General features: G+C 40.0%; 2 protein-coding genes across 3 annotated transcripts; both read right to left on the bottom strand.

The window, feature by feature from the left end:
* Positions 1-4,576: 4,576 nt before the first annotated feature.
* On the bottom strand, positions 4,577-8,576 carry rpl26 (ribosomal protein L26). The gene is made up of 4 exons (XM_069898840.1): positions 8,510-8,576; positions 8,062-8,234; positions 5,135-5,275; positions 4,577-4,757 (listed from the first exon to the last, which is right to left on the bottom strand). Exons 2-4 carry the CDS (start codon positions 8,227-8,229, stop codon positions 4,629-4,631), a joined length of 438 nt encoding a protein of 145 aa, XP_069754941.1. The 5' UTR covers positions 8,230-8,234; positions 8,510-8,576; the 3' UTR covers positions 4,577-4,628.
* Positions 8,577-18,661: 10,085 nt separating this feature from the next.
* Positions 18,662-25,379, bottom strand: pttg1 (PTTG1 regulator of sister chromatid separation, securin). Of its 2 annotated transcripts, none has more exons than XM_069898850.1 (6): positions 25,286-25,379; positions 24,084-24,180; positions 23,603-23,799; positions 22,370-22,466; positions 19,185-19,343; positions 18,662-18,911 (listed from the first exon to the last, which is right to left on the bottom strand). In XM_069898850.1, exons 2-6 carry the CDS (start codon positions 24,160-24,162, stop codon positions 18,829-18,831), a joined length of 615 nt encoding a protein of 204 aa, XP_069754951.1. In that variant the 5' UTR covers positions 24,163-24,180; positions 25,286-25,379; the 3' UTR covers positions 18,662-18,828. The 2 variants fall into 2 exon arrangements, with proteins under 2 accessions (XP_069754951.1, XP_069754952.1); XM_069898851.1 differs by lacking the exon at positions 25,286-25,379 and adding an exon at positions 25,064-25,249.
* Between the last annotated feature and the right edge of the window lie 501 nt (positions 25,380-25,880).

Genomic DNA, 25,880 nt, shown 5'->3' with positions numbered 1-25,880 from the left:
CGGCCTTGATGGTCTTGTGTCACCTTTACTTACTGAAGATGAACTGACAACATTAAAGCCATTGAGCAATTCCCCCTCACACCAGGGATCAATGAAGGTTGTTTACAAGATGATGCACCGAGACAAATCACAAGAGAATTCAGACAGCGATATTGAAAACTTAGAGGAACCTGTTCAGATTCATATTCCCTATGCAGAAAATAAACATAGATTCTACTGAAAACTTAGTAACGTGATCCCAATAGTATTTCTGCAACAAATCATAAAATAAAACATTCTTGTATTAAATTTTGCTTAAAAAGGGTCAATTCTGTTATTAATATTGTCAAATGCATTAACATCTGGCTACACAGAGGAATGGAAACTCAGATACACCTATTCATAAGGTTAAATTGAGTAATGCACATTTATTGTTTTAGCGATCTCAGCTCACGTTTGTTGACTGCATGCCAAGACTTAATGGAAGTGTGATACTTTTTAGATTATTTTGTATGGTTAATTTCCCTAATTACTTATCTGTGAAAGGTAGATGAACTTCTAGAATCTTGGGAACACCCAGCTTTGGAGACTGCAGGTAGCATAGCAATTATTTTGTATTGAACGATGGTGGACATTTGTACAAAACATTTTCATAAAGATGAGTGCAGTAACAAATAATCTCAAAAGGATCAGAAGATTCACGAGGATGTTACTGGTGGTGATTTTTTTCCCCTGGAACATAAAAGTACATAAAATCAAGGCGAAAGCTGACAGCCCTTTTCCCAGGGTAGGAGAGTCTAAAATTAAACAGCATTACTCCAAGGTGAGTTAAACAGCAAGTCTTCATTACCTTGACAAAGGGATATGGCCCAGATGTTGATTATGCCACCTTCACTTCATATAGATGCTGCTTAACCTGCCTAATTTCTCCAGCACTTTGGTGTCTTCGTCCAAGGTAAGATTTAAAAACCTGAGGGGTATTTTTACCAAGAAGCAGAGACAGATACATTTTAAAGACATTTAGGCAGGCACTTAGATAGGAAAGATTTAGAGGGATGTGGACCAACTCAGGTAGATAATTTGACTAGCATGGTCAAGGTGGACCAATGGGCCAGTTTCCAGGCAACTTTAATGTCATAGCTGGTCAGTTATTTCATCTGGTCAAAATTGAAATTCTTTTTATCTTTAATTATGGAAGGTTGAAGCATGAATGTCATATTTCTTGCACAATTATTTAAATTTCAACGGGTAGGTATTGTAAATGGAAAAAAATGCCTGTAAACATGACAATCATACACCCATAAAGAAATCAATGTAGTTATTGCAAATGAAATTTAGATTTTGTCAAGTCTTTCTTTGAGTAGGAATAAATGACATGCTACATTGAGAATTGTAAAATGAATTGTATCTCACCCCAAAATAAAATTTGGGTGTACTATTGCAGAAAATGCCAATATGAACAGGAGATTGCAGGTCAAGAGGGTACATTTTAAGTCACCATTCTAGGGTTGGGGGGAAGGAAAGAAACAAAGAAACAAGCCTTTAAACAGAATGAGTGCAGAATACCATGGTAATTACTCAAAGAAACAGTGCTTGTTTGGCTTCTTCAACTTCCTATAGCATGTTCAGATTTGTAAAATGGTACTATCTAAAAACCCATCTAGGTACATCTGTATAATGTATAACTGATAAATATCACCAGACACCTATTAAAACACTCACGACACTGTAGTATATTATCCTCAATCTAATATTACACCAGTTTTACGCTCAAAATTACACCTGAAATAAATTCCATAAGAATCTCAGCACAATAATTCTAAACCATAATATCATCAAAGAAAGCACATGTGCGGGAGGAGTCACGTGAGGGAGTAGTGGCCGGACGGTGAACTCCAGCCCTCTCCAGAAAAGTCGGGAAAAACAAGAGAAAACACAAAGGCACAGAAATAAAAGTTACAGAAAAGTGAGTATAAAGGTGGAAAGAAGATGACGACAAAAAAAGAAAAGTCGAAAGCAACGGTAAGAAGAGAGGAAGAGAAGACAAAGGAGGAAAAAGGTGAAGGCCTTACCTGTCCGAAGAGGCCCGCTGCGGAGAGAGAAACCCGCTCCCTCAGGTCGGTAAATAATGGACTACAAAAATGGCTCGCAGAGCCGAGTAAAAGTGCGCAACCGCGCATGAAAAAAACACACCGACGGGAGGGGGGACCAGCTGGGGAGTCGATCTCCACAGCCGGCAACGACAGCTGCAGAACACCTGCAGCAAGAAGAGACCACAGAAGACAATAGAAACAAGAAAGAAGAGGAGGAAAGGGCAACAAAGAAACAACAGATGGTCAACCCAGAGGAAGAAGAAGAGGAAGAGTATGGGGAAATAGAAGAAGAAAAGATAGGCAAGGTAAAGGATATACTTGCTCTTATTAAAGGATACATGGAGTCATTTAAAGAATGGCAAACACAGGAATTTAAGGATTTAAGAAAAAGAATAAACAACACAGAAGAGAAAATAATTAAAATGGAGATGACCTTAACAGAAATGGGAAAAAAAATGGACAAGATGGAAGAGCGGGCAGTAGCAGCAGAAATGGAGGTAGAAGACTTAAAAAAGAAATTGGAGAAATCTAATAAAAAAACTAAAGAGACACAAGAACTACTAGCTCAAAAAATAGATACAATGGAAAACCATAACAGAAGAAATAACATAAAGATAGTGGGCCTTAAGGAAGATGAAGAAGGCAAGAATATGAGGGAGTTTATAAAAGAGTGGATCCCTAAGACCCTAGGATGTCCAGAACTACAGCATGAAATGGAAATAGAAAGGGCACATAGAGTATTGGCCTCTAAACCACAACCACAACAAAAACCAAGATCTATTGTAGTAAAATTCCTAAGATATACTACAAGAGAAAAGGTACTGGAGAAGACAATGGAAAAAGTAAGAGAGGGCAACAAACCACTGGAGTATAAAGGGCAAAAAATCTTCATTTATCCAGATATAAGTTTTGAACTCCTAAAGAAGAGAAAAGAGTTCAATACAGCAAAGGCGATTTTATGGAAGAAAGGGTATAAATTTATACTAAAGCATCCAGCGGTATTGAAAATATTTATTCCAGGACAACAAAACAGACTATTCTCGGATCCAGAAGAAGCACGAAAATTTGCAGAACAATTACAAAAATAGACTGAGGGAGGAAGACGGGTAATGAGAGCTAAAATGATCACGACTGATATGTATGTGGGTAAAGACAAAAATAGACTGAGGGATGAAGACGGGTAATGAGAGTAAAAATGATCACGATTGATATGTATGCAGGTAAAGAGGTATAAGAGTGAATAGAGACAATGTGCATACGTGAATGTATCTGTACTTAGAGGAAAATATAGATAGTATAGACAAGAATTAATAAGGGAAGGTAATGGAATAGAGAGAATAAGGAGGGAATTAAAAGAGGGACCTTTGTGACATATGAAAAGTGAAATCTTTTCTGGGGGAGGCGGGGTGGGGGAAAATAGCGGTCACTGCAAAATCAGTTGACGCTTGCGAGTGGATTCGCAAATCCAAATGGAGAGGGGAGATGTGGTTGTCCGACAAGGGATAAAGGACAACTCAGGAGGTGAAGGGGAGATTGGGGATAAATAAGATAGAAATAGGAGAATAAGGAAAATGTTAGATGTTGTAGGAATGTTGTCTTAGAAAGAGTTGAAAATAAGAAAACAGAAATGGAAAAGGAGGAAAGGTAATGATGGAAAAACGGAAAGAGAAGATAAACAAAATATAAAAGGGCTACGCTGAACTATATGTCTTTAAATATTAATGGAATACATAACCAAATTAAAAGGAAGAAACTACCAAATTTAAATGAATAAATGTATTCCATTAGAAAAAATAACATATTGGTTAAGAAATAATATTGAAATATTCGAACAAGTATAGGAGCCTTACATTAAATACAATAGCGAAAACCTACCGGGGACAAACATTACCTAAGTTGATGGAAGGAGAAGGAAAGAAAAGAATGGACTCAGTAGAATTTCTGGTGTAATTTTGTTGAATGACAACATTGTCTGACTGGCTTAATGCAACCTAGATTGTATACCTAAAATGGATGAGAGGGGGGGGGGTGGGGGGGTGGTTTGGGAGGAAAGGGGGGGGGGGGAGAAAAAGTCACTGTATATGTGTGAAAATGAAATAGTGTATATCATGGCTAATGCGATTTATGGTGTGAAAAATAAAAAAATTTAAAAAAAAAAAAAAGAAAGCACATGTGCAATCAGAATTTGGGATTAGGTGGATCAATGGTACTGTTCAATCAATATTTTATGTGCAATTCTTCAAAATCTGTTGATTTCTTTTTATAAATGGAGACTTTCCCCACAGGCAGGTATGCTATTTTACTCCCAACTCATTGGTTTACAAACTTTACACATATGGAAGGGGTCTCTCGATTCACTGCAGAGGAATATCACAAGTGATTATTTCTAGTGTAGGTGCAACAGAAATAGAATGATCTCAAAATATACTTAGGTTTGAAATCAATTTTTTTTTTGTGAACAGTGGCAACGAGAAGTATTTTTCATTAAAAAACTAAATAGCATGTAACTTTTTCCCCGGAGTTTTTATTTAAAGTAAGTGAGACAGAACATAAAAATCACTCCTGCATTTTTTCAATGGATTCTTCCTTGTATTTCCCCTTATCCTTGCCAACTTGGCGAGATTTAGCTTTGCGTTCCAGGATCTTCTTTCGATCCTTATCCAGCTTGAGCCTAGTAATCACGACCTGCAAGAATTATACATATATCACACACAATTCACACGTTCATGGATTAAATTAGGCAACAAAATCAAAATTAAAAACAGAAAACAATATGAATCATTAGTTAGAAAATCAATTATAACACCCATGGCATGTATTTATTTAATGCCAAAGATGTTCCAAGCAATCTTCCCATTACTTGAGGCCTTAAGATTTTGTTGCATGCTGGGAAATGACAGGGAAGCACATTCAGAGGCCTTAAAAATTAGCTTAAATGCTTCAATCTTTCACAAATGCATGGCTTATACAAGAGATGTACAGATAAAATATTTTTCCCACCATTACACCAAGACAAGTATGTACACACGTTTACACAAACCAGATTCTGTTGTAGCTCCTACCTTGCTGGGATGAATGCCAACATGAACTGTCGTACCATTGGCTTTTTCACGCTGCACACGCTCAATATAGATGACATACTTCTTCCTGTATACTTGGACAACTTTCCCAATCTGCTGGCCCTTGTAATGACCTCTGACGACCTGCATACGTTATCAAAAAAGATTCACAGGTTTAATACGAACACAAGCAAAATATCCTACTTATTGCCAGTTGACATTTGAACACATTTCACTGTTCTTAAGATCTTGGTATGTGGACCCATTTTCAATATTGACCCATAATAAGTTGAATCAAACGGAACCACTTTACAATAAAATTGATCAATTTAGTCCCAAGGTACTAGGGGACAGTGCATCTTTCATGAAAAACTTTCTAAAATAGTTAACACACAAATGTAGAAAAAATAATTCAAAATATATTAAAGAGGAAATAAAAGCAAAGAAAATTAAAAACTTCTTAAACAAGATTTTAGTTAAACCCCCAAAAAAGGGAGATGGGCCTGGGATTAAAATTCCAGTATCTCTAACTACAAAGCTTATAGCCATGAACAGTGGTGCAAACGGGGTGGTGAATGTCTTAAGAGGCCACAGCCAGAGGAACTCAGTTGTCTGAGGATTGTAGATAAAGTTGAGATGGCTGATGCCATTTTGGAATCCTATGCGGATTAAGTTGGGAGCCAACACAAGAAAGGAGTAATGGATAAAGCAAAGATTATAAAACAAAAACAATGTCAATCTGTGACTAGTCAAAATAGTTCAAGGCAGCATGCACAATGATCAAAAGAATTAAAATGCAATCCAATTACACCCTCCCTCTACTAAACACAAGTAGATATCTCGTCTCCTTGCACTCTCCCCATGAAAACGTGTCAAGCAAAAAATTCATATGGAGAATCAGTGCTGCAGTCCCTTCTACAGGAAGGGCATCTTGCTTGAGTAGGAAGATCAGACCTGTGCACAATTATTTCAGCAGCCTTGTACAATTGAAACAAGACCTCAATTGAAACTAAAATTGTCCTCAAATACCAACATTTTGTTTGTCCATTTTTTGAACCTGCATGTACACTTCAAGGGAATTGTGTACAAAAATATTTAATTCCTGATGTCCGTGAGATTTTTTCCCCCAAGCTCACCATTTAGGGCGACACGGGTTGGTATAGCAGTTAGCGCAATGCCTTTACAGCGCCAGCGATTGGGCATCAGGGTGCGAATTCCACGTTGTCTGTAAGGAGTTTGTATATTCTCCCTGAGAGTTCTGGTTTCCTCCCACTATTTGAAATGTGCCAGGGTGCAGGTTAATTGGGTGGCAGACTCGAGGGCCAAAATAGCCTGTTATCGTGCTATATGCCTAAATTTATAATTTAGATTTAATTGAAAACATTCTGCTTTTGTCACTTTTTCTTGCCAAAAACAGATTTAACTTTTCCTACATACTTCCTTTTACCTTGCATTTCTACATCCCCCAGTCTTCTTCCATCCTCCTCACAGCCCATGGTGCCACACAGCTTTGTATCATTACCAAACTTCAATATGTAACACACAATCCCCTCACCTATATCATCAACCTTGGTTGTTAGAGTTAGTCTCAACACCAATCCCATGGAATCCCCAATTAAACTGCCAATGTAAATTTCCCACTTATCCCAACTCAAGCCCCAAGGTTGAATTCTTATTAATCTCACGGAACTTCTTGAAATCCAAAAACACATCCAATTGTTGACCTACCTAATATGCTTGATACCATTTTAAAAAATACCAATAAATTTGCCAAATGCAACCACTCCCATCTCCACTCTGCCCAATACCAAGTGCCCCTTCTATTATGACAAATTCCATCATGTTCTCTGCAACTGAATCAGGCTACCTGTTCTACAGTTCCCCAATCTCTTTCCTTTCTTTCAGAGGTTACATTTGCTATTTTCCAATTTGTGGGAACCATTCTAACATGTGTGGAATTTAAGAAAAATGATAGCCAGTACATTCATTTCTTTAAAATCATAGGATGCCAGTTATCAATTCCTGGGAATTTATCAACTTTCAGTCCCACAAGCATGGTAATTTGTGTTGATTAGCATTTCCCTAGCCCTAATATTAAACACAGGACATTTTATTGCTGATCTAAGGACTCAAACATATGAAAGGTAGGTCATTTAAATAAGGTGAAACTCTCTCAGTGAAGAGAGGGGAGTGAACTTAAATTCTCCAGCCTGCATTGCATTCAAAACACAATTAAATGGATTTCTAGATATTAGAGCCATGGGATAAGAGGACAGGGCAGAAAAGTCATGTTGAGGGTATAGAAGAAAAACAGTTATCTTGTTGGTAAAGCAGGCTTGAAGAGCTGACTCTTGTCTTTTATGTTCTGACCCTCCCATTGCTGGATTGAATTCCTCCAGCAGTTTAATTTTCCCCTCCACACACATCATGTTTCAGATTTGAGGATGTCCTCGGTACGTGATTACTTCTGTGCTATATTCGACCAAATGGGTCACCAAAACTCAACTTTACCACCTTAACGTCATGGCAATAACTTAAAAATGCTTAAAACTGAAAATGCTGATGTACACTTAATAATTGCATTTCAAATAGGTCTGCCAAGTTTCAATGCAGAGTGTATCGACAGAAAAGCCAAACCCATCTCTCACTTTTACTGTATCCTCCGAGTCAATGCAGTTCTTGCACCTTATCAGTATGTTCTTTTAACTTTTTTTAAAAAATGCAGACATACAGCACGAGAAGTGGCCATTTAGGCCCACGAGTCCGTGCCGCCCAATTTACACCCCAGTACGTTTTGAACGGTGGGAAGAAACCTACAAACTGCTGGGGCTCACCGTGCTGCCGCTTGTTGGCATATTACAACAAACCGGGAATGAGCACTCCGTTACATACTAAATAGAATCCCAGATTAGTTTCAGAACTTTCCATACCTGAACCTCATCATCCTTGCGGATGGGCATTGAACGAACATTGTATTTTTGCCTCAACTCCTTAGACAGCGGCGAGGACATGATTTTCCTGCGGACGTGAGATGGAGCATTGAAGTGTCTCTTGCGGTTCTTCCTCCGGGAAGACGTTACAAATGGGTTGAACTTCATGGCGGCTGCACAGAGAGAAAGAAATTTAGGCCACTGCTGGATCTAGCGGAATGGGGAAAGGTGAAGAAACGCAGCTCCCAGGAACGGAGTCCGAGCCGACAGGAGGCGCCGACCCTTCCACCAGGCCCCGAGAGCTTCGACGAAACGATCGGCCGCCGAATTTCAAAAATATTGACACAAACGTCGTTGAAATGATCCCCCAGAACAAAGCCTACGGCTGGTTCGCCCAGAGAAGTGCACAAGGCCTCGGATGTCAGCAGATTTAACCCTGGAATCTTACCAGGCTCCACCGACTCCTTTGGTCGTCAAAGGAAGAGGATCGACGCATGCGCTGCACATCATTGGTCCGTTTGCAAATCGCGCGAGATTACAGAAGGGGCGGTAACGAGATGTTGGTCTCCCCGCCGCTGAAAGGGTTGCGTTCCTTCACCGCCCCTGAAATGGTTCGGCTGCATGGTTGCTCTTGGGACGCAGTCAATCAATAAAGTGCAAAAGTAAGAGTCCTGACACAGCCCCTGATCGAGTTTGTCGTTGAGTGTGATGGTGGAGGGGTAGCAGGGTGTTCCTGAATCTGGTGGTGCGAGTCTTGAGGCCCCTCCACCTGTGGCAGCAGCGAGAACAGAGCGTGTGCTGGGTGTCTTATGTACTCCATAGTGGGGAGAGATTGGCCTGTGATGTCCCTGGGCTGTGTCCACTGCATTTTGGAGAGCTTTATGCTCACGGGTATTGGTTTTCCCTTCAAGGATAATTTGAAATCTGATCATGGAATAGAGCATGCCACTGAAATTTCAGTCGTTCTAATATATATCTATAGATATAGATATATATATATAAAAGATTGTTATATTTCACAGGACAAAGGAGGTATGGTTTATATTTTGAATTTATATTTTCGAGTGGAATGTGATCCAGAATTTATTTTTCCAAAAATAGACTATTCATAATAATGGGCTGGCACGGTTAGTTAACAGTGGCAGCGATTCTAAGTGGAATTTGAGTTTGAATCCTGCGCTGTCTGTAAAGAGTTTGTACGGTCTTCCTGTGTCTGCGTGGGTTTACCCCAGGGGCTCTGGTTTCCTCCCACCCTTCAAAACGTGCCAGGGGTATAAGTCAATCGGATGTAATTGGGCAGTACGGGCTCATGGGCCGAAAGGGTCTAAATTAAATAAATGATTCAGTCTTTTCATACCTATAGTGTCAAATATATATATATGTATATATTCCCTTCAATGTACATTGTTATGTACATACCCTATTACCACCCCTGTGGCACCTTGTTGCTACTTTCTATTGTTCTTCTTAGTCTCAGCCTCTCAATGTCTCGCAATGGGAGGACTCTAGACCGTGACCACAGCATCCTCGTGTTGTCTGCACCAAGCATCTTACCCTTACTCCTGCAGCCTGAAAGTCCCAGTCGGCAGCATTCCCTCACTGACATCTACATGTACTGAAAGACCGACAGGTTTCAGGGAGACCAAAGTGCATCTTTCACTAAGTTCATGGTCTTCCAGCACTTCTGGATGTTTGACTCTGAGTGCATCCCCAGTATCAGCCTATAGATCAGAGAGTCTTCTGTCACACTACTGCTGGGGATGAATGTTGACAAGGACCTTTGCATCCTTCTTCACACTCTCTTTGCAAATCTGCATTCAGCAAAGAGGTGGCCGACTTTCTCCACTCGACCAGTCATCTCGACGACAACATGTACGGTGGGTGATATTCCAGTTGTACAGGAAGGATCTGACTTGGACAGCTCCTCTCACCACCAGCCAGGTCAAGTCAGGTGCTTGTTTGAGTCCTAGTGATGAGGCATTTTTCCAGATGACCTGAAGGTCTGTTCTGGGAACTCACCACCAGGACCATCGAGTCTCGGTTTTTGAAGGATGTCCCGTACTGGCCACTGCCTGATGACCTTGTGGTCAAAAGGGTTGGTCTGGGAAATCTTTTCCACAAAGTATAGGTGTTGTGGCAAATTTCAGCTGACTGGGACATTGCAAGGAAACAGGGCCAGGCTTATCCTTTGCATCACCTTGACAGGTAGAACCTCAGCACATAGCAGCACTTGGTGCCCTCATACTGCCTGATGCAGTGACACACAAAGGTGGTTATTAGAATGAAAGCCATGTTGGGTACACCCTTACCCCCTTTGTCAGGTGACATCCATAGCAACCTGTTGGACCCCTTCCATCTTGGATTGCCATATGAACCAGAAAACCACTCTAGTGACCACCAGGGCAAAGGTGTGGGTATTGGCTACATCTACACCATATGTTGCAGTCCCAAGAGTGCCTTGCACCTGATGACCATGTTCTTCCCTGTTATCAAGAGGGAGACCTGCATCCACAGACCAAATTTCTGGCGGACCAATTCTTTTTGCATTCCTCGGCCCCTCCAAACCAGATCCTCAACACCTTCAGTTAATCAGATTAGACTGATGGGGATGGTGGACCAGTCACCGAAGAGCATTGCCTCGCTCTTGTTCCTGTTTACCCTGGCACCTGATGCAGACTTAAACTGGCCAGATTCTGATCAATCTGCAGACCAATCGTGTCTAAACAAAAGACAGCGACATGTCCACATAGAGGGTGGCCTTGACCCGAGTGCCTTCACTACCTGACATTATTACTCCTCTTAAGCTCTCATCCTTCCTGAAGGATTCGGCAAAGGATTCTATGAATCTCAAAAAGAATTGGGGATAGTGGGCATCCTTGCCTAACTCCAGACTTCATGAAAAGCTATCTGTTTCCCATCTATTGATTTTGACTATGCTAAGTATGTCCTTGTAGAGCAGTTTAATCAAATTTCAGACTCCCTCTCATTTTGGAGAGGGCATCAATCGTGTATGTGTGTTATATCCAACCTGGTCTAAGATGTCCTACATGTAGGCAATGGTATCTTGAGCAGTGCTAGGCTGTCAGAGATTGTCATTCCTGGAACTGCACAGATCTGGTCTGTGTGGATTACCTGCCCCAGGGCAGACATGATTCAATTGGCAATGGCTTGAACAGGATTTTTGGTCAATGTTTAATAATGATAGGGGTCTCCCAATTCCTGACATCCTCTCTCTCACTTGAAGATAAGGGTGATGATGCCCTTCCTTATGGGGTCTGACATGCTGCCTGTCAGGAGTATAGTGTTATATACCTCCAGCTGGTCAGGGCCCACCCAGTCCCACAGAGCTGTGTACAATTCAGCTGGTAAACCATCACTTCCATGAGTCATACTAATTTGGAAGGAATGGATGGAGACTCAGCTGTCCCACTTGTTGTCGTCGTCCAAGACCTCGGTCTGTAACTTTCATGTCATACAGTTCAGCATAAAAGGATCCATAGATCCTCTGTATGCCCATCTGTGAGGATGTGGGTGAGCTGTCCACTTTAAGGAAATTTGACATGTGAAATTACCACCAGTCAGGCCACAGGTAAAAAATGATGGACAGACTACTTGTTTGGAAGGCATGTACAAAAAAAACACTAATTCAAAAATATTGATAAAAGGTTAGTGTTTGATGAGACAAAGGAGATACAAGTATTGAAACAATGGCACATTACAATTGAACAAATTCAGTATAGCTTTACACTGTTAGTAGAGCAACACTGCTATAACCAGATGGTATCATAAAACTGAGGTGAAAGATACATAATCCAAAACGTTAGTTATTTATCTTTACTATATAAAGTATACTTTGACCTATTGAGTTTCTCCAGGATTGTGCTTTTACTTCAATCACTATGTCTGATAATAGAGTAAAACATGAAAGTCTGCAAAGACAACATTGGCATTTAAATATTCAAATATACAAGTTATAGAAATCCAAATGAAGGATTTTGGAGTGTTCTCAAGAGTAAGTCCTTGAAGGACAGAATGTCATTTGTCATGATGAGAATGGATTTGGAAGGTGTGGACTGGGATAAATTGTTTTACGGGAAGAATGGAGTGCATTCATAGGCAAAAAGTTTTTTTAAGGGTACAGAGATGGTATGTTAGGATGAAAGGAAAGGTTAAAAGTTTTAGAGAACCTTGGTTTTCAAGGATTATTGGAAATATGGTTCAGAAAAAGAGGTTCAAAAAGTATAGACAGAAGTAAATGAAGTGTTAGAGGAATATAAAGCAAGTAAAAAGAATCTCAAGGACAAAATGTGACTAGCCAAGAGGAGATGAGGATGCTTTATCAAGTAAAATGAAAATAAATCCAGGGTTTTTAGATATATTCGGAGCTAAAGGATAATGGGAGATAAATTGGTCCCCTGGACAGCTATGCGTGGAGCCAAGAGATGGGGGAGATTTTGAACAGTTATTTTTCTTCAGTATTTACTAAGGAGAATGATATTGATCCATGTAAAGTAGGGGAAATAAGTAGGGAAGTTATGGAAATGATGATAATTAAGGAAGAGGAAGTACTGGCACTTTTAAGTAAAATAAAGGTGGCTTTATCTTACACATTGCAATGTCCTGACAAGATATTCCATAGGACCTTGAGGGAGGTTAGTGCAGAAATAGTAGCTTTGACAGAGATATTTAAAATATCATGAGTAACAGGAATGATGCCAGAGGATTGTAGTTCCATTGTTTAAAAAAGGTGCAATGAGTAAATCTAGTAATTATAGGCTTGTAAGTGTGTCATTAGTGGTGGGTAAGTTAATGGAAAGTTTTCTTAGAGATGTTATATATAAATATTTGGATACACAGGGTTTGATTAGGAACAGTCAACATAGATTTGAGGGGAAAATCAAGCTTGAAAAACTTATTGAATTTTTTTGAGGAGGTTACTAGGAAAGTTGATGAGCATTTGATAAAGTTCCTCAGGGAAGATTATTTAGGAAGGTTCAATAATTAGATATCAACATTGAAGTAGTAAAATGGATTCAACAATGGTTGAATGGGAGATGCCAGAGAGTAGTGGTAGATAACCATTTGTCAGATTGGAAACCAGTGACTAGTGGTGTGCCTCAGGGTTCAGTATTGGGTCCATCACTATTTGTCAAGTACATTGATGATGGGGTGGTAAATTAGATACTAAGATAGGTGGAGCTGTGAATAGTGAAGAAGGGTTTCAAAGCTTTCAGAGGGATTTAGGCCAGTTAAGAGTGGGCTGAAAGATGGCAGATGGAGTTTAATGCAGTTAAGTATGAATGCTAGAAGTTGGATAGATAGATGGACAGGAAAGGAATAGAGGGCTATGGGTTGAGTGTAGGTGAGTAGGAGAAATTGTTCAGCAAGGACTAGAAGGGCCAAGTTGGCATGTTTCTATTGCTTTAATGTTATATGAAGTACATTGATCAGAACAATTTTAAAATCAAACAGGGAAGTAATGCTCAAAATATTGTCAGATGCAGTCAATGTTAATGGGGACAAATGCATAGGAACTCCTACTTACAACCATAATTGGGAATGAAGGATCAATTGCATCTTGAAATGATGCAAGTCAGAATTTTGCCCACGTGTGGAGTATCAAAGTCTTAAAGCAAACTTTTTAAATCAAGTCTTTTTTTCCATTTTAACAACTTAAAGCTTCCTGAATTTGTCAATCAACCTTGGCAAATCTTTCAACATTCTGGTCCAAACGTACATTTAGTCGGAGTTAGTAGGCTCAGCGAACCATCTTGATTACTATGCATGTGGGCAAGTCTTCCGTTGGCACATGTGTAGTGGGTTTGTGTATTGAGTTTGGTTGGCAAGTGTGAGTTAAGGGTGCGAATTCAATATTGTCAGGGCTCTTGACTCTCGCATGCACCAACTGAACTCCAATAGGTAAAAAATGATGTCCAGCACGCTTGGGCTTAAGAATTAAGATGGTTGTGCCCAGCCCAAGGACCTCAGAAGACCAACCAACAAGCATGCACATTTTGGCTTTTGTGTGTGCTGTATCTGTTATAGTTTATCAAGTACAAACTACACAAGTTTTATATTTTTTCCCTCCTATTTAAAAAAACTTTGGTTGTGCTGATCGATGCAAGTCACAGGTCAGGGAGTACCTGTATTCTATCACATTGCTCATTTAATCTAAAAGGCCCTTGCAGCACTCAATCAAAAAAAATGACCAACTAGTGAATTAAAAATCAGAGCAGGCAAAGATAAATGACAAATATTGAAAGACCTTTGTTAAGGTCCCAGAGGACCTAAAAACCCAGCAGCAATGGAAATTCACCAAGACAAATTGTTACTTAAACAAGTTACTTTTAATTTTCTTTAAACATAAAACAGGATCAAACTTACTATTAACTTAACCCCCTTCTAATTCTAAGCGCATGTGTACATGTTCAGAAAAGTTCTTTAATTCACAATCCAATTTCACTTCTCATTCCTCCAAGTACACCGGTATCAGGCAATCCTTACACCATGCACAGAATTTAACATTTATGAATTTTCACCAAGCTCTGGTGCTTAAAGGTAATTGGTTACCGACCAGAAAGTTTCTTGTTGGTTTCAGAGATTTGTTGCTCATTGGATACACACAAACAGATACCCTCCGATCAGCCACTTCAGTGTCTTGCTGAATAAACTTGACCCCTTCAGGATTTGCCAAATGACCTTTTCTGCAGGTCACCACCAAGTTCCTTTTGTTTCCCTTATTTCAGGTGAAACACACTAGTCATTTCCTCCTGTATGGAACACAAGGGTTTTCAACAGGCTGAACTCAACTGCGGCAGGGTCCCTTCTGTCATTTAAGAGAAGTGAGAGGAAACTTCCAGGCAAACCTCAAAGCAAAGTTCGAGGATGCAATCTGCCTCACGGACTCGAACCCTGAAACCCTCTGGGATCAGCTGAAGACTGTCATACTGCAATCCACTGAAGAGGTACTGGGCTTCTCCTCCAGGAAAAACAAGGACTGGTTCGACGAAAACAACCAGGAAATCCAGGAGCTGCTGGTAAAGAAGCGAGCTGCCCACCAGGCTCACCTTGCAAAGCCGTCCTGGCCAGAGAAGAAACGAGCCTTCCGTCGCACATGTAGCCATCTTCAGCGCAAACTCCGGGAGATCCAAAATGAGTGGTGGACTAGCCTCGCCTAACGAACCCAGCTCAGCACGGACATTGGCGACTTCAGGGGTTTTTATGAGGCTCTAAAGGCTGTGTATAGCCCCTCACCCCAAGTCCAAAGCCGGCTGCACCGATGGTCAGAACACTTCCAATCTCTTTTCAGTGCCAACCACTCAGTCCAAGAATCTGCCCTGCTCCAGCTCCCTCAACAGCCCTTAAGGCTAGAGCTGGATGAGGTCCTCACCCAGGAAGAGACATATAAGGCAATTGAACAACTAAAAAGTGGCAAAGCAGCAGGTATGGATGGAATCCCCCAGAGGTCTGGAAGGCTGGCGGCAAAACTCTGCATACCAAACTGCATGAGTTTTTCAAGCTCTGCTGGGACCAAGGAAAGCTGCCTCAGGACCTTCATGATGCCATCATCATCACCCTGTACAAAAACAAAGGCGAGAAATCAGACTGCTCAAACTACAGGGGAATCACGCTGCTCTCCATTGCAAGCAAAATCTTCGTTAGGATTCTCCTAAATAGAATAATACCTAGTGTCGCCGAAAATGTTCTCCCAGAATCACAGTGTGGCTTTCGCGCAAACAGAGGAACTACTGACATGGTCTTTGCCCTCAGACAGCTCCAAGAAAAGTGCAGAGAACCAAACAAAGGACTCTACATCACCTTTGTTGACCTCACCAAAGCCTTCAACACCGTGAGTAGGAAAGGGCTTTGGCAAATACTAGAGCGCTTCGGATGCCCCCCAAAGTTCCTCAACATGGTTATCCAACTGCACAAAAACCAACAAGGTCGGGTCAGATACAACAATGAGCTCTCTGAAGCCTTCTCCATTAACAATGGCGTGAGGCAAGGCTGCGTTCTCGCACCAACCCTCCTTTCAATCTTCTTCAGCATGATGCTGAAACAAGCTATGAAAGACCTCAACAATGAAGACGCTGTTTACATCCGGTACCACACGGATGGCAGTCTCTTCAATCTGAGGCGCCTGCAAGCTCACACCAAGACACAAGAGCAACTTGTCCGTGAACTACTCTTTGCAGACAATGCCGCTTTAGTTGCCCATTCAGAGTCAGCTCTTCAGCGCTTGACATCCTGTTTTGCGGAAACTGCCAAAATATTTGGCCTGGAAGTCAGCCTGAAGAAAACAAGTCCTCCACCATGACTACCAGCCCCCCCACATCTCCATCGGGCACACAAAACTCAAAACGGTCAACCAGTTTACCTATCTCGGCTGCACCATTTCATCAGATGCAAGGATCGACAACGAGATAGACAACAGACTCGCCAAGGCAAATAGTGCTTTTGGAAGACTACACAAGAGTCTGGAAAAACAACCAACTGAAAAACCTCAAAGATTAGCATATACAGAGCCGTTGTCATACCCACACTCCTGTTCAGCTCCGAATCATGGGTCCTTTACCGGCATCACCTACGGCTCCTAGAATGCTTCCACCAGCGTTGTCTCCGCTCCATCCTCAACATTCATTGGAGCGACTTCATCTCCAACATCGAAGTACTCGCGATGGCAGAGGCTGACAGCATCGAATCCACACTGCTGAAGATCCAACTGCGCTGGGTCGTTCACGTCTCCAGAATGGAGGACCATCGCCTTCCCAAGATCGTGTTATATGGCGAACTCTCCACTGGCCACCGAGACAGCGGTGCACCAAAGAAGAGGTACAAAGACTGCCTAAAGAAAGCTCTTGGTGCCTGCCACATTGACCACTGCCTGTGGGCTGATATCGCCTCAAACCATGCATCTTGGTGCCTCACAGTTCAGCAGGCAGCAACCTCCTTTAGAGAAGACCGCAGAGCCCACCTCACTGACAAAAGACAATGGAGGAAAAACTCAACACCCAACCCCAACCAACCAATTTTCCCTTGCAACCGCGTCTGCCTGTCCCGCATCTGATTTTTCAGCCACAAACGACCCTGCAGCTGACGTGGACATTTACCCCCTCCATAAATCTTTGTCCGCGAAGCCAAGACAAAGAAGGTTGTGTACGTGGATGTGAGGGTTGGAGGGTTATGGGCGGAGAGCAGGAGGGGGAATCTAGTGAAGTTGTTCAAGTGAACCGGCGTGGACATGAAGGGCCGACACGGCCTGTTTCCACAAAAACAGTTATATCGTCTTCAAAAATGGGATTTTAACAAGCTGCCAACTTACCATGGCTGCAGAAGCCAGTTCTCTCTCAGAAAGAGGCTGTTTTATCTTCTCTCTTCTTGCAAAAACCACACTACCTTCTCAGAAGAGTAAACTGCAACTAGACAGATAACAGCACCAGACCCAAACTTCTGAGCCTGTTCATCTGTTGCTTTAACAATAATCCATGACTCCACAACATTTCCAATTAACACCTACTTGTGAAACATCTATAGGCAAAATTTTTGCAAAGGCACTCAGAGCCTGGACTGAATGGCTTGAGCAAAGTCCTGGCATTTTAAATGAGTTTTTTTTGGTGTGGGAGTAGTGTAGGGCACATCTCTCTCAATATACACACAACACACACAATATAAAACATGATATAATCCATCACAATGGAAAGTACATTTCCATAAAGGGAAAGAAATCCAGATAAATATGATGGGCAGACTGGAGCACCATTTGAGGCAGGTGCTTTAATTGTGTTCAACATCACCACTCTAAAAAAATTTGGAACTTGCAACATGTTTGACAGTTCTAATGAAGAGGTCAACCTGAAATGTTTTAAACAGATTAATTGCTGGAGGAACCAAAGTGAGACACTATTCATGGATAGAAATGGTCAATCAATATTTTAGATTTAGACCATTTAAAGATCAAGACTTCAGTATCTACAGCTTGTTTATCAATGTTGGATGCACTGATAAGTATTTCCTCTCAAAAAGCCTCGAACCCACAAAACACTAGTAGATACAAAATAATCAAAATAAAAATTACATTGAAAGAGGGTGAAAAAACATCAGTTTATTTAAAGAGTGCAATGAAAGATAAACCAATTTGGCTCGGTGAAAAAAAAAAATCAGCTTTTTTCTTGGATCCTTCAAATACAGAAGGGAAGATCAACTGATGCAGAGAGATTTTAGTATAAGGACAGAGTTAGTGCAATGTGCTCAAGTCTTGCGACAGCAGCAAACTCCGGATTCTGGGTTTTATGATCAGGGTGTGGAATATAATTTTATTCCTTGGCAATTACTGCCTTGCCTAGAGATCATTTAGTTCAAGGTCTCTAATTTGCTCAAAAACTTGAAGTACAGAAATGCTCAATTGGAAAGAAAGTTAACTTCAAATTGAAGACCCTTTGAGAGAACTGCACAAAACTCTTATCCTCAATTGGAAGGATATTGTTGATTGCAAACAAAAATTCTGAAATGAAAATTTGAAATTAATTTGCAATTTCAATGATCAAATTGAACAAGTTTGGACAATTGACATTTTTACTGAAAACACCAAAAATGCAAGTAGTATTTTGTATAATGCATAATAAGCCTTTATTAAAAGTTTGAGTACACAACAAAAAAAACTGAAAGTATTATGTTCAAGATCAGTCACCAAGATTAACAAATGCAAATAATCTACACACCAAGACCAATAAAGTAATATAAACACTGTTTGGAAGTTCAAGGTAGTCTTCAGAAGTCATTTTCTATTGAAGGCAATTCAACTTCAATTCCATCCAGCTCTGCCAATACATCAGTCATCTCAAAATCCAAACCTGCAATTTAAAAATAGGTTAGTTTCTTCCATGCAAAATAGCTCAATACTTTTAAAAAAAAGTAAAATCACAAAATTCAGTAGACATCATTGTTGAAATAAAAATAATGCTGGAGAAGCTCAGCAGATCAGTTTCCTTTATGATACACAACCGATGTTTCAGCCTTGAGCCCTTGATGAAGGACTCATGCCAAAAACATTGGTCATGCATTTGCTAAAGGACACTGTTTGACATGCTGAGCTTCTCAATACTTAAAGTTATTGTATGACATACTGAATTCTTTTCCAAGCGAGGGCCATTTCATAGGTGAAGGGACTTTGTTCAGCACTTTTTCCATTAAAGCTCCTTCCTTCTCAAGAATAAGGAGTGGCAAGCCAGCCAAGCAGATGTGATCAAGCCTATGTTCCTCTGGCACATTAAAATCTTCATAGTCTGCAATATTAAAATAGTTTACCTCATTACAAAATCCAATTCAGATCAATGCTTTATTTGTATAAAAAATAAAAGCTCCATTGCTGACTCAAGACTAGAGACTGTAGTCTCTGCAGAAAAAAAGTACACATCTGAAATTAGTTCTCTTTCAGAAAATCCAGCAACCCAGTTTGAAATCCACTGCTGTCTACAAGGTCTATACATTCCAAACAGCCATGGGCTTCCTCCCACATTCCAAACCGATGTTCAACAAATGGCCTTCAGTGAAGAAGGCAAATGCTATGCTAGCATTCATTTCAAGAGAAATAGTGTATAAAAGTAGATAGGTGTTAATGAAACTATGGGGCACTGGTGAGACCCCCATCTTAGAAAGGATGTGATGTTGCTAGAGAGGGTGCAGGAGTTATACTAGGATGATTCCTGGAATGCAAGTATGAGCAGCGTTTGGCAGCTCTTGGGTTCTATTCGTTGGAGTATCGATGAATGAGGGGGATCTCAAAGACATTTCAAATATTCAAAGGTTTTGACAGAGTGATGCAGATGTTTCCCTTAGTGAATCTAGGGCAACTTAACATTAGAAGTTATCCAATTAAACAGAGGTGGAAGAAGTTTAGAGGGTCGTGCATCTGTGGAACTCACTGCTGCACAAAGCGGTAAAGACCAGATCACGGAGATATTTAAACAGGAAATGGATAGGCATCTTCTTAGTAAGGGTATCAAGGGATATGGGGAAGAGGCTGGAAATTGGAACTAGGCGTGAGCATAGTTTAGCTTAGTGTAGAGTCACAGAACAGACTCGATGGGCCTTGTGACCTGCTTATGTTCCTTTTTCTTGTGATCTTTGGACTACATCCTTCTTTGAATAGTGGTGTGACATTCACCATCTTCTGGGACCTGCCCAGAGACAGAATTTTGGAAAATTATCACCAAAGCTTCTAATACAATCTGCCACATCTTTCAGTACCCTGGAATAGATTCCATCAGGACCATGGAGGGGATGTGTCCATCTTTAGACCATCAAATTTCCTCAGTGCTACCTCTTTAGTGATAGCTATCACATCTAGGACCTTACCTCCCATTGCACCTGTCTTTCGCATGGTAGGTGTATCCTCTACCTTGAAGAGTGACAAAATTCAAAGCCGCAGCTATTTCAATTCCCCTTCTTATCCTTCAAGGGGCAAACCTTCACTTTAGCCACCCTTTTAAGCTTTATACAAAAATAAACACTTCTACAGTCTGTTTTTATATTTTGTGTTAATCCTTTTGTAAACCTCCCCTCTTTAAAACAACAAAAACACAAAGTAAGCAATAACATTTCCCCAATCTTTTAGGTTTGCACTGCTCTTGGCCACATTGTACTCAAGAGGTTTTAATTTGATGTTTTCCTGGATTTCCTTAGTTATAAAAGGCTGGATTCCCCCACCCTTACTGTCTTTGCTTTTAACTGGAATATACTTTTGTTGACCACTGAAAAATCTCAGTCTTCCACTGTTCCTCAACCGACCCTCCATATAGCCTGCTTTCCTTTTTCAACTCTTCCCTCATCCCCTTGTGGTTTCCCTTGTTTAGGCATATCACACTGGTTTTAGACATAACTATTGTACCCTCCACTTGTATAAGAAGCTCAATCATACTGTGATCACTCTTTTCGAGAGGATCCCTAACTACTAAAATTGCTAATTTTACCTGTCTCATTGTGCACGACCAGATCCAAGATAGTATATTCCCTTTTAGGTTCGGTTACATGATATGCAAGAAAGCGGTCAAGCTTGCATTTGTAAAAAAAAAAATTTAGATTGTTAACAGGCCCTTTCAGCCCACAAGCCTGTGCTGCCCAGTTACACATATTAACCTTCAATCCCAGTATGTTTTTGAACAGTGAGAGAAAACTGGAGTCCCAGCTAAAACCCAGATACAGGGAGAATGTACAAACTCCTTACAGACAGTGTGGGATTCCAACCCAAGTCGTGACTGCTGTTACAGTGCTGCAGTGCTCTAACTGCTATGCTAACCGTGTTACCTGTTAAGTCTTCCTCAAGGCTGCCTCAACCAATCTGATTCACCCAGTCCATGTTGAAATCCCCTCAGTATCTGCTGCATCATCCCAACTTGCCTGATATTTCTTGGTTTATTGCCTGTGTCACCGTAATTGGTGGATGATAGACAGCTGCCACCAGTGATTTTTTTCACTTTATTCCTAAACTCTACCCAAATGGATGCTATCTTACAAATTATTCTTTCTCCAAGCAAGTTATTTTGCAGATGAAAGCTATAGCTTTCAAAAATATATAAAAAAACAACAAACATTGTCATTGATGCTATAACAATTGGCACATTTGTATATCCAGGGAATCTCACACTTTTTAAAGCCCAGATTCTGTCTTTGGAAGCTTTTGAACTGTTCATGTGAAGTACTCTGTCCCAGCAAAGATGTTTGTACAGTGCCATGTCAGTGTGCTTGCATTCAGGTAGTTTAAAGGAACCATATGTTAGACTAAAATGACAATAAACAAACCAGTTATTGATATGTATAAAATCATTTACTACCTTCTTTCTTTAAAATGTACTTTAAGAGCTTAGATTCTACAGAGAAAAAGGGAATGTCTGCCTGTTATGAATAAATAACTTTGCATTTAACCAGGTTCAGTGTCTCACTCAGTTATAACATTTGCACAATCTTTTCCGTTATAGAGCAAACAAGTTTTTTTTTTTTTTTAAAAAAGGTAGACCAGCAAGTATGTCAAGGTACTTCAGAGCCAGATAAATTTGGTACAGCCATTAGGACAGAAATGGGTCAACAGAAGCATCAAATCTCAGTATATTTGTTACATTAGATTCTCTCCAAAGATTTTCCCAGAGCAGTTACTGTCAGCAATAAAAATAAATGCTACTTCGACATGGAAACAAATTAAGGAGTCTTCCAAACTGAAAATAATTTCTGGTGTTACTTACAACCAATTTAAAAAAGATTAAAGAAGACATTGTAACATCCCTTCAGTCTCACAACCAAGTTTTCTGTCACTTACCAAGAGGATCAAAAGGAATGAAAGTTTCAATTTCAGGATAGACTTCAGGTTTCTCGGGAGATTTTGGCGGCTCTGAAATGGAAGGTTTTCCTGTGGGCTGCCAATACGCAATCATTAACCAGGGATTAGTGAGAGAACAAAGTTAAATCCAGCTTTTTTAAAAAATAAATAAATGATCTTAAACATATTCAATTGTTGCTCAGGTCTGAAGAAACATTCTATTGGTACCTTGGTTTCTTATTTTAAGACCCAAACAATCTTTAAAAATCAAGGCTTTGATCTTCTATAAATATTACACGATGTCTCTTTAAGCACATTTAGAATTTCAGTTCATGAAACAGAAATGAAGAAATGTGAAAAATCAAGCAAAGTGGTGGTGTTACAGACTTCAGGTAATACTTTATCTAAAAAGTACTACAACTTTAGAGTTGAAAGAGCGCAGCTTTTAAATTCCGTACCATTACTTAGTTTAAGGGGAGACAGGCATTTTAAGAAACTGTACCCACATTTTAGAGCAAAACAAATTTAAAAACATTAAAATCATGATTACACCAAATTGTTAGCACCCATATCCCAGGCATGGTCAAAAAAATTCAAGGCAAGAATTAAAATTGTTATCCAGTTCATTTTACCAGATAGATGATGGTGTAACCATATGTTCCAAATAAGAATAATTTAAATAAAGTTGCATATTAACAAGATCTGCTCAAATTTTGCATCTTGGATAAAAATGGAAGGGCAACAGAAAGCTAATTTGACCTGAACTTTGCCCTGATGTTCTACCAATAGCACAGTGTTGGAAAGGTTAGGGGAAAAAAAAGCACTGTACTAAAATCAGGTAGTTTAAAAGCATTAATAACCAACAAGAAACTTGGTGATGTCATAGAGATTCATCCAAAAAACATTTTTGGGGGCAGCATGGTTGGCATAGCAATTTGTGCAATGCCTTTGCAGCACCAACTATTGGGATTTGAATCTGTGCTGTCTGTATGGAGTTGGTTAAGTTCTCCTTGTCTGCGTGGGTTTCCTGCCACCATTCAAAATGTACCAGGGCTGCAGATTAACGGAGTGTAAATGGGCAGCATGAACTTGTGGGCCAAAAGGACCTGTTACCATGCTGCATGTCTATTTTTTAAAAAAACTAACCATTTTCAATTTTGTCCAAATGCTTTTAAACTATCACTTGACATTCAGCATTCATGAAAGAAACCCAACATTCTTATATTTAAATACCTTGGCAGTTTTAAATGTTTGTACATTACGGTTCATTTTAAGGATTTTTTCTCTTCCTTTTTTCTGAGAGCAATCAGTCTTGGTGCCTGTATGCAAAAAACTGTTCACATCCCCAAGTGCCTTTCGTGAAGACTGCTGCAAGTGAGGCACGGTTAACATCTTCCTGGCTTTGGGAGTCTGTTGTAGAGATGATTCAGCTATAGTTGAAAGGAGAGAATTCACTCAATAACCAAAACTTTAAAAATCAATTAGCACCAGACATTTGTATTTAACCAACAAGTTCTCAAATATAATCCACATATTTTAAACATTGGTTAGTTACTTTACTACTTTATATTTACAAAATATTAAGTCACACTATGTTTTTACTAGATAGCACAACATCGTGGACCAAAGGGCTCATACTATGCTCTTCTACATTCATAGAAAATTACAATACCATTTCCTCTAATAAAAAGCAAACCCCTCTTTCAGTACTTACAAGAACGCAACTTTGGGTGCTTTTTGGTACAAGCACTCAACAGTTCATTTTCTTTCTCCACAAATACCCTTACTGCCATTTCAGGTCACTGCACAAACTGAAAAAGTGAATTTTAGTGAAAAGTTACAAAATAAATTGACCTTAGTAGAAATATTAAGGGATTTATCTCAATTGAATGCATAATTTCATAAGCTAAAACATTTCCACCCATTATCAAATGTTATATTTATACCTTGATGAAGGGCTCAAGCCAATGGTCATGTATCTTTGTAATATAAATGACACTATTTGACCTGCTGAGTTTCTCCAGCATTGGGTTTTTAAACTTCATGTTTTACCAGTTGTTACATTTACAGAAATGAACATCCCCCTCTCACCACCACCACCCCAAAAAAATCCACTCCTTCCAAAAAAAAATTTCCACATATATGAATACTGTGAGATATCTGCTAAAACACAAAAGTGGCTGAGACTCAAATTAAATTGCTTCTCTTTTTGCAGATATTGCCCATTTATTCAGAGCTATTAAAATATTAATCCAAGTTAAGGACAAAAAAATGTTTCCGATTAAATTATCAGTTTGGCATACTGCTATAACACACCAAAAAAAAAGCCATCAACAGTGCAGATTCATAGGCCAACTCAATACATTTCAAGTCCTGAAGTGGTTGAAGTAAAAATACAGATTGCTGGAGAAGCTCAGCAGGTCAAACAGTGTCCTCGTAGCAAAGGTAAAGACACAAAACCGATGTTTCAGGCTTGAGCTCTTCATCAGAGTACGAGAGAATGCCAGCATGCATCCAAACAAAAAGTTCAGGCATCTGCCAGCATTTGTTCGGACGCCTCAAGACCTAAACGTTACAGGACACTGCTTGACCAGCTGAGCTTCCCCAGCATTTTTGCTTTTACACGTCAAGCCCTTCCTTGCTGTATCGATAGCATATGGTGTACATTAGAAAATAACATATTCATGAACCTGCCTTCAAAGACTAACTTTACCACTTCGCAACACATGCGCGGTTATCGCTCATTTCGGAAAACAAATCATTAAAAATGTAATTGTTACTGAAATTTCAATTCGATCAAACTACTAGAATTTAGCTAATTAAAAACAACTTTGAACACTCTAACTTCGACGTGCTTAAACAACCCAAAATTAAACACTTAAACTCGGCAAGTTAACGAGAGTTTACATCACCCACTCGAAGAACTCGGCAGCGGTGAATAACCATGTCCAGCAATGTAACAATGCCACCGCTCTTTTAAACGACGCCGAGCGACAAACTGCTGGCTGATTGGTTGATGCAGAAGGAACACCCGGAAGACGGCAGCTGGCTCAGCTCCCCAGCGTCTGCGCCCTCCAACGCCGGAGGACTCCACGTAGAAATCGCCCCTTGCCGTAAAACATATTTCCGGACATTTTTTTCTCAGCTTTCCTTCGTTTTAAAAGTTTTGTTATGACAGAAAACAAGCTTGAGTATGTTTATTTTCTGAAAACTACTATGAGGTGAATGGATTTAGATTCCGGATATTGTCCATCCTAAATAATCTGGTAATGAAAACGAGCCGTGATTTTTTAATTTTACTTTTAAGATGGAATTAACTCGAGGCCATCTTTAGCGTTCGCTATAATAATGAAGATAGACCTTAAGATGTAGGAGCAGAATTAGGCCATTTGGTCTCTGATATGGTCATCCCTTCTCTCCTATGGATGTGAGACCTGGACTCTACCAACATCACATCAAACAGCTGGAGAGATTCCACATGCACGCCATCCGTTTCATTATTGGGATCCGC

This window comes from Narcine bancroftii, chromosome 9, assembly GCF_036971445.1.
Source record: "Narcine bancroftii isolate sNarBan1 chromosome 9, sNarBan1.hap1, whole genome shotgun sequence".
Lineage (NCBI taxonomy): Eukaryota > Metazoa > Chordata > Chondrichthyes > Torpediniformes > Narcinidae > Narcine > Narcine bancroftii.
This window is presented reverse-complemented; position numbering and strand designations above follow the sequence as displayed.

What these genes read in the sequence shown, in the direction of transcription:
- rpl26 (XM_069898840.1), bottom strand. Translation starts at nt 8,229, where the DNA reads ATGAAGTTCAACCCATTTGTAACGTCTTCCCGGAGGAAGAACCGCAAG. An exon ending in GCAAGGATGATGAGGTTCAG is followed by an intron (nt 5,276 to 8,061) that starts GTATGGAAAGTT and finishes TAACGTATGCAG; the next exon opens with GTCGTCAGAGGTCATTACAA. An exon ending in TTGGCATTCATCCCAGCAAG is followed by an intron (nt 4,758 to 5,134) that starts GTAGGAGCTACA and finishes TAATTCTTGCAG; the next exon opens with GTCGTGATTACTAGGCTCAA.
- pttg1 (XM_069898850.1), bottom strand. Translation starts at nt 24,162, where the DNA reads ATGGCAGTAAGGGTATTTGTGGAGAAAGAAAATGAACTGTTGAGTGCT. An exon ending in GCACCCAAAGTTGCGTTCTT is followed by an intron (nt 23,800 to 24,083) that starts GTAAGTACTGAA and finishes TTTCAACTATAG; the next exon opens with CTGAATCATCTCTACAACAG. An exon ending in AAACATTTAAAACTGCCAAG is followed by an intron (nt 22,467 to 23,602) that starts GTATTTAAATAT and finishes GCGTATTGGCAG; the next exon opens with CCCACAGGAAAACCTTCCAT.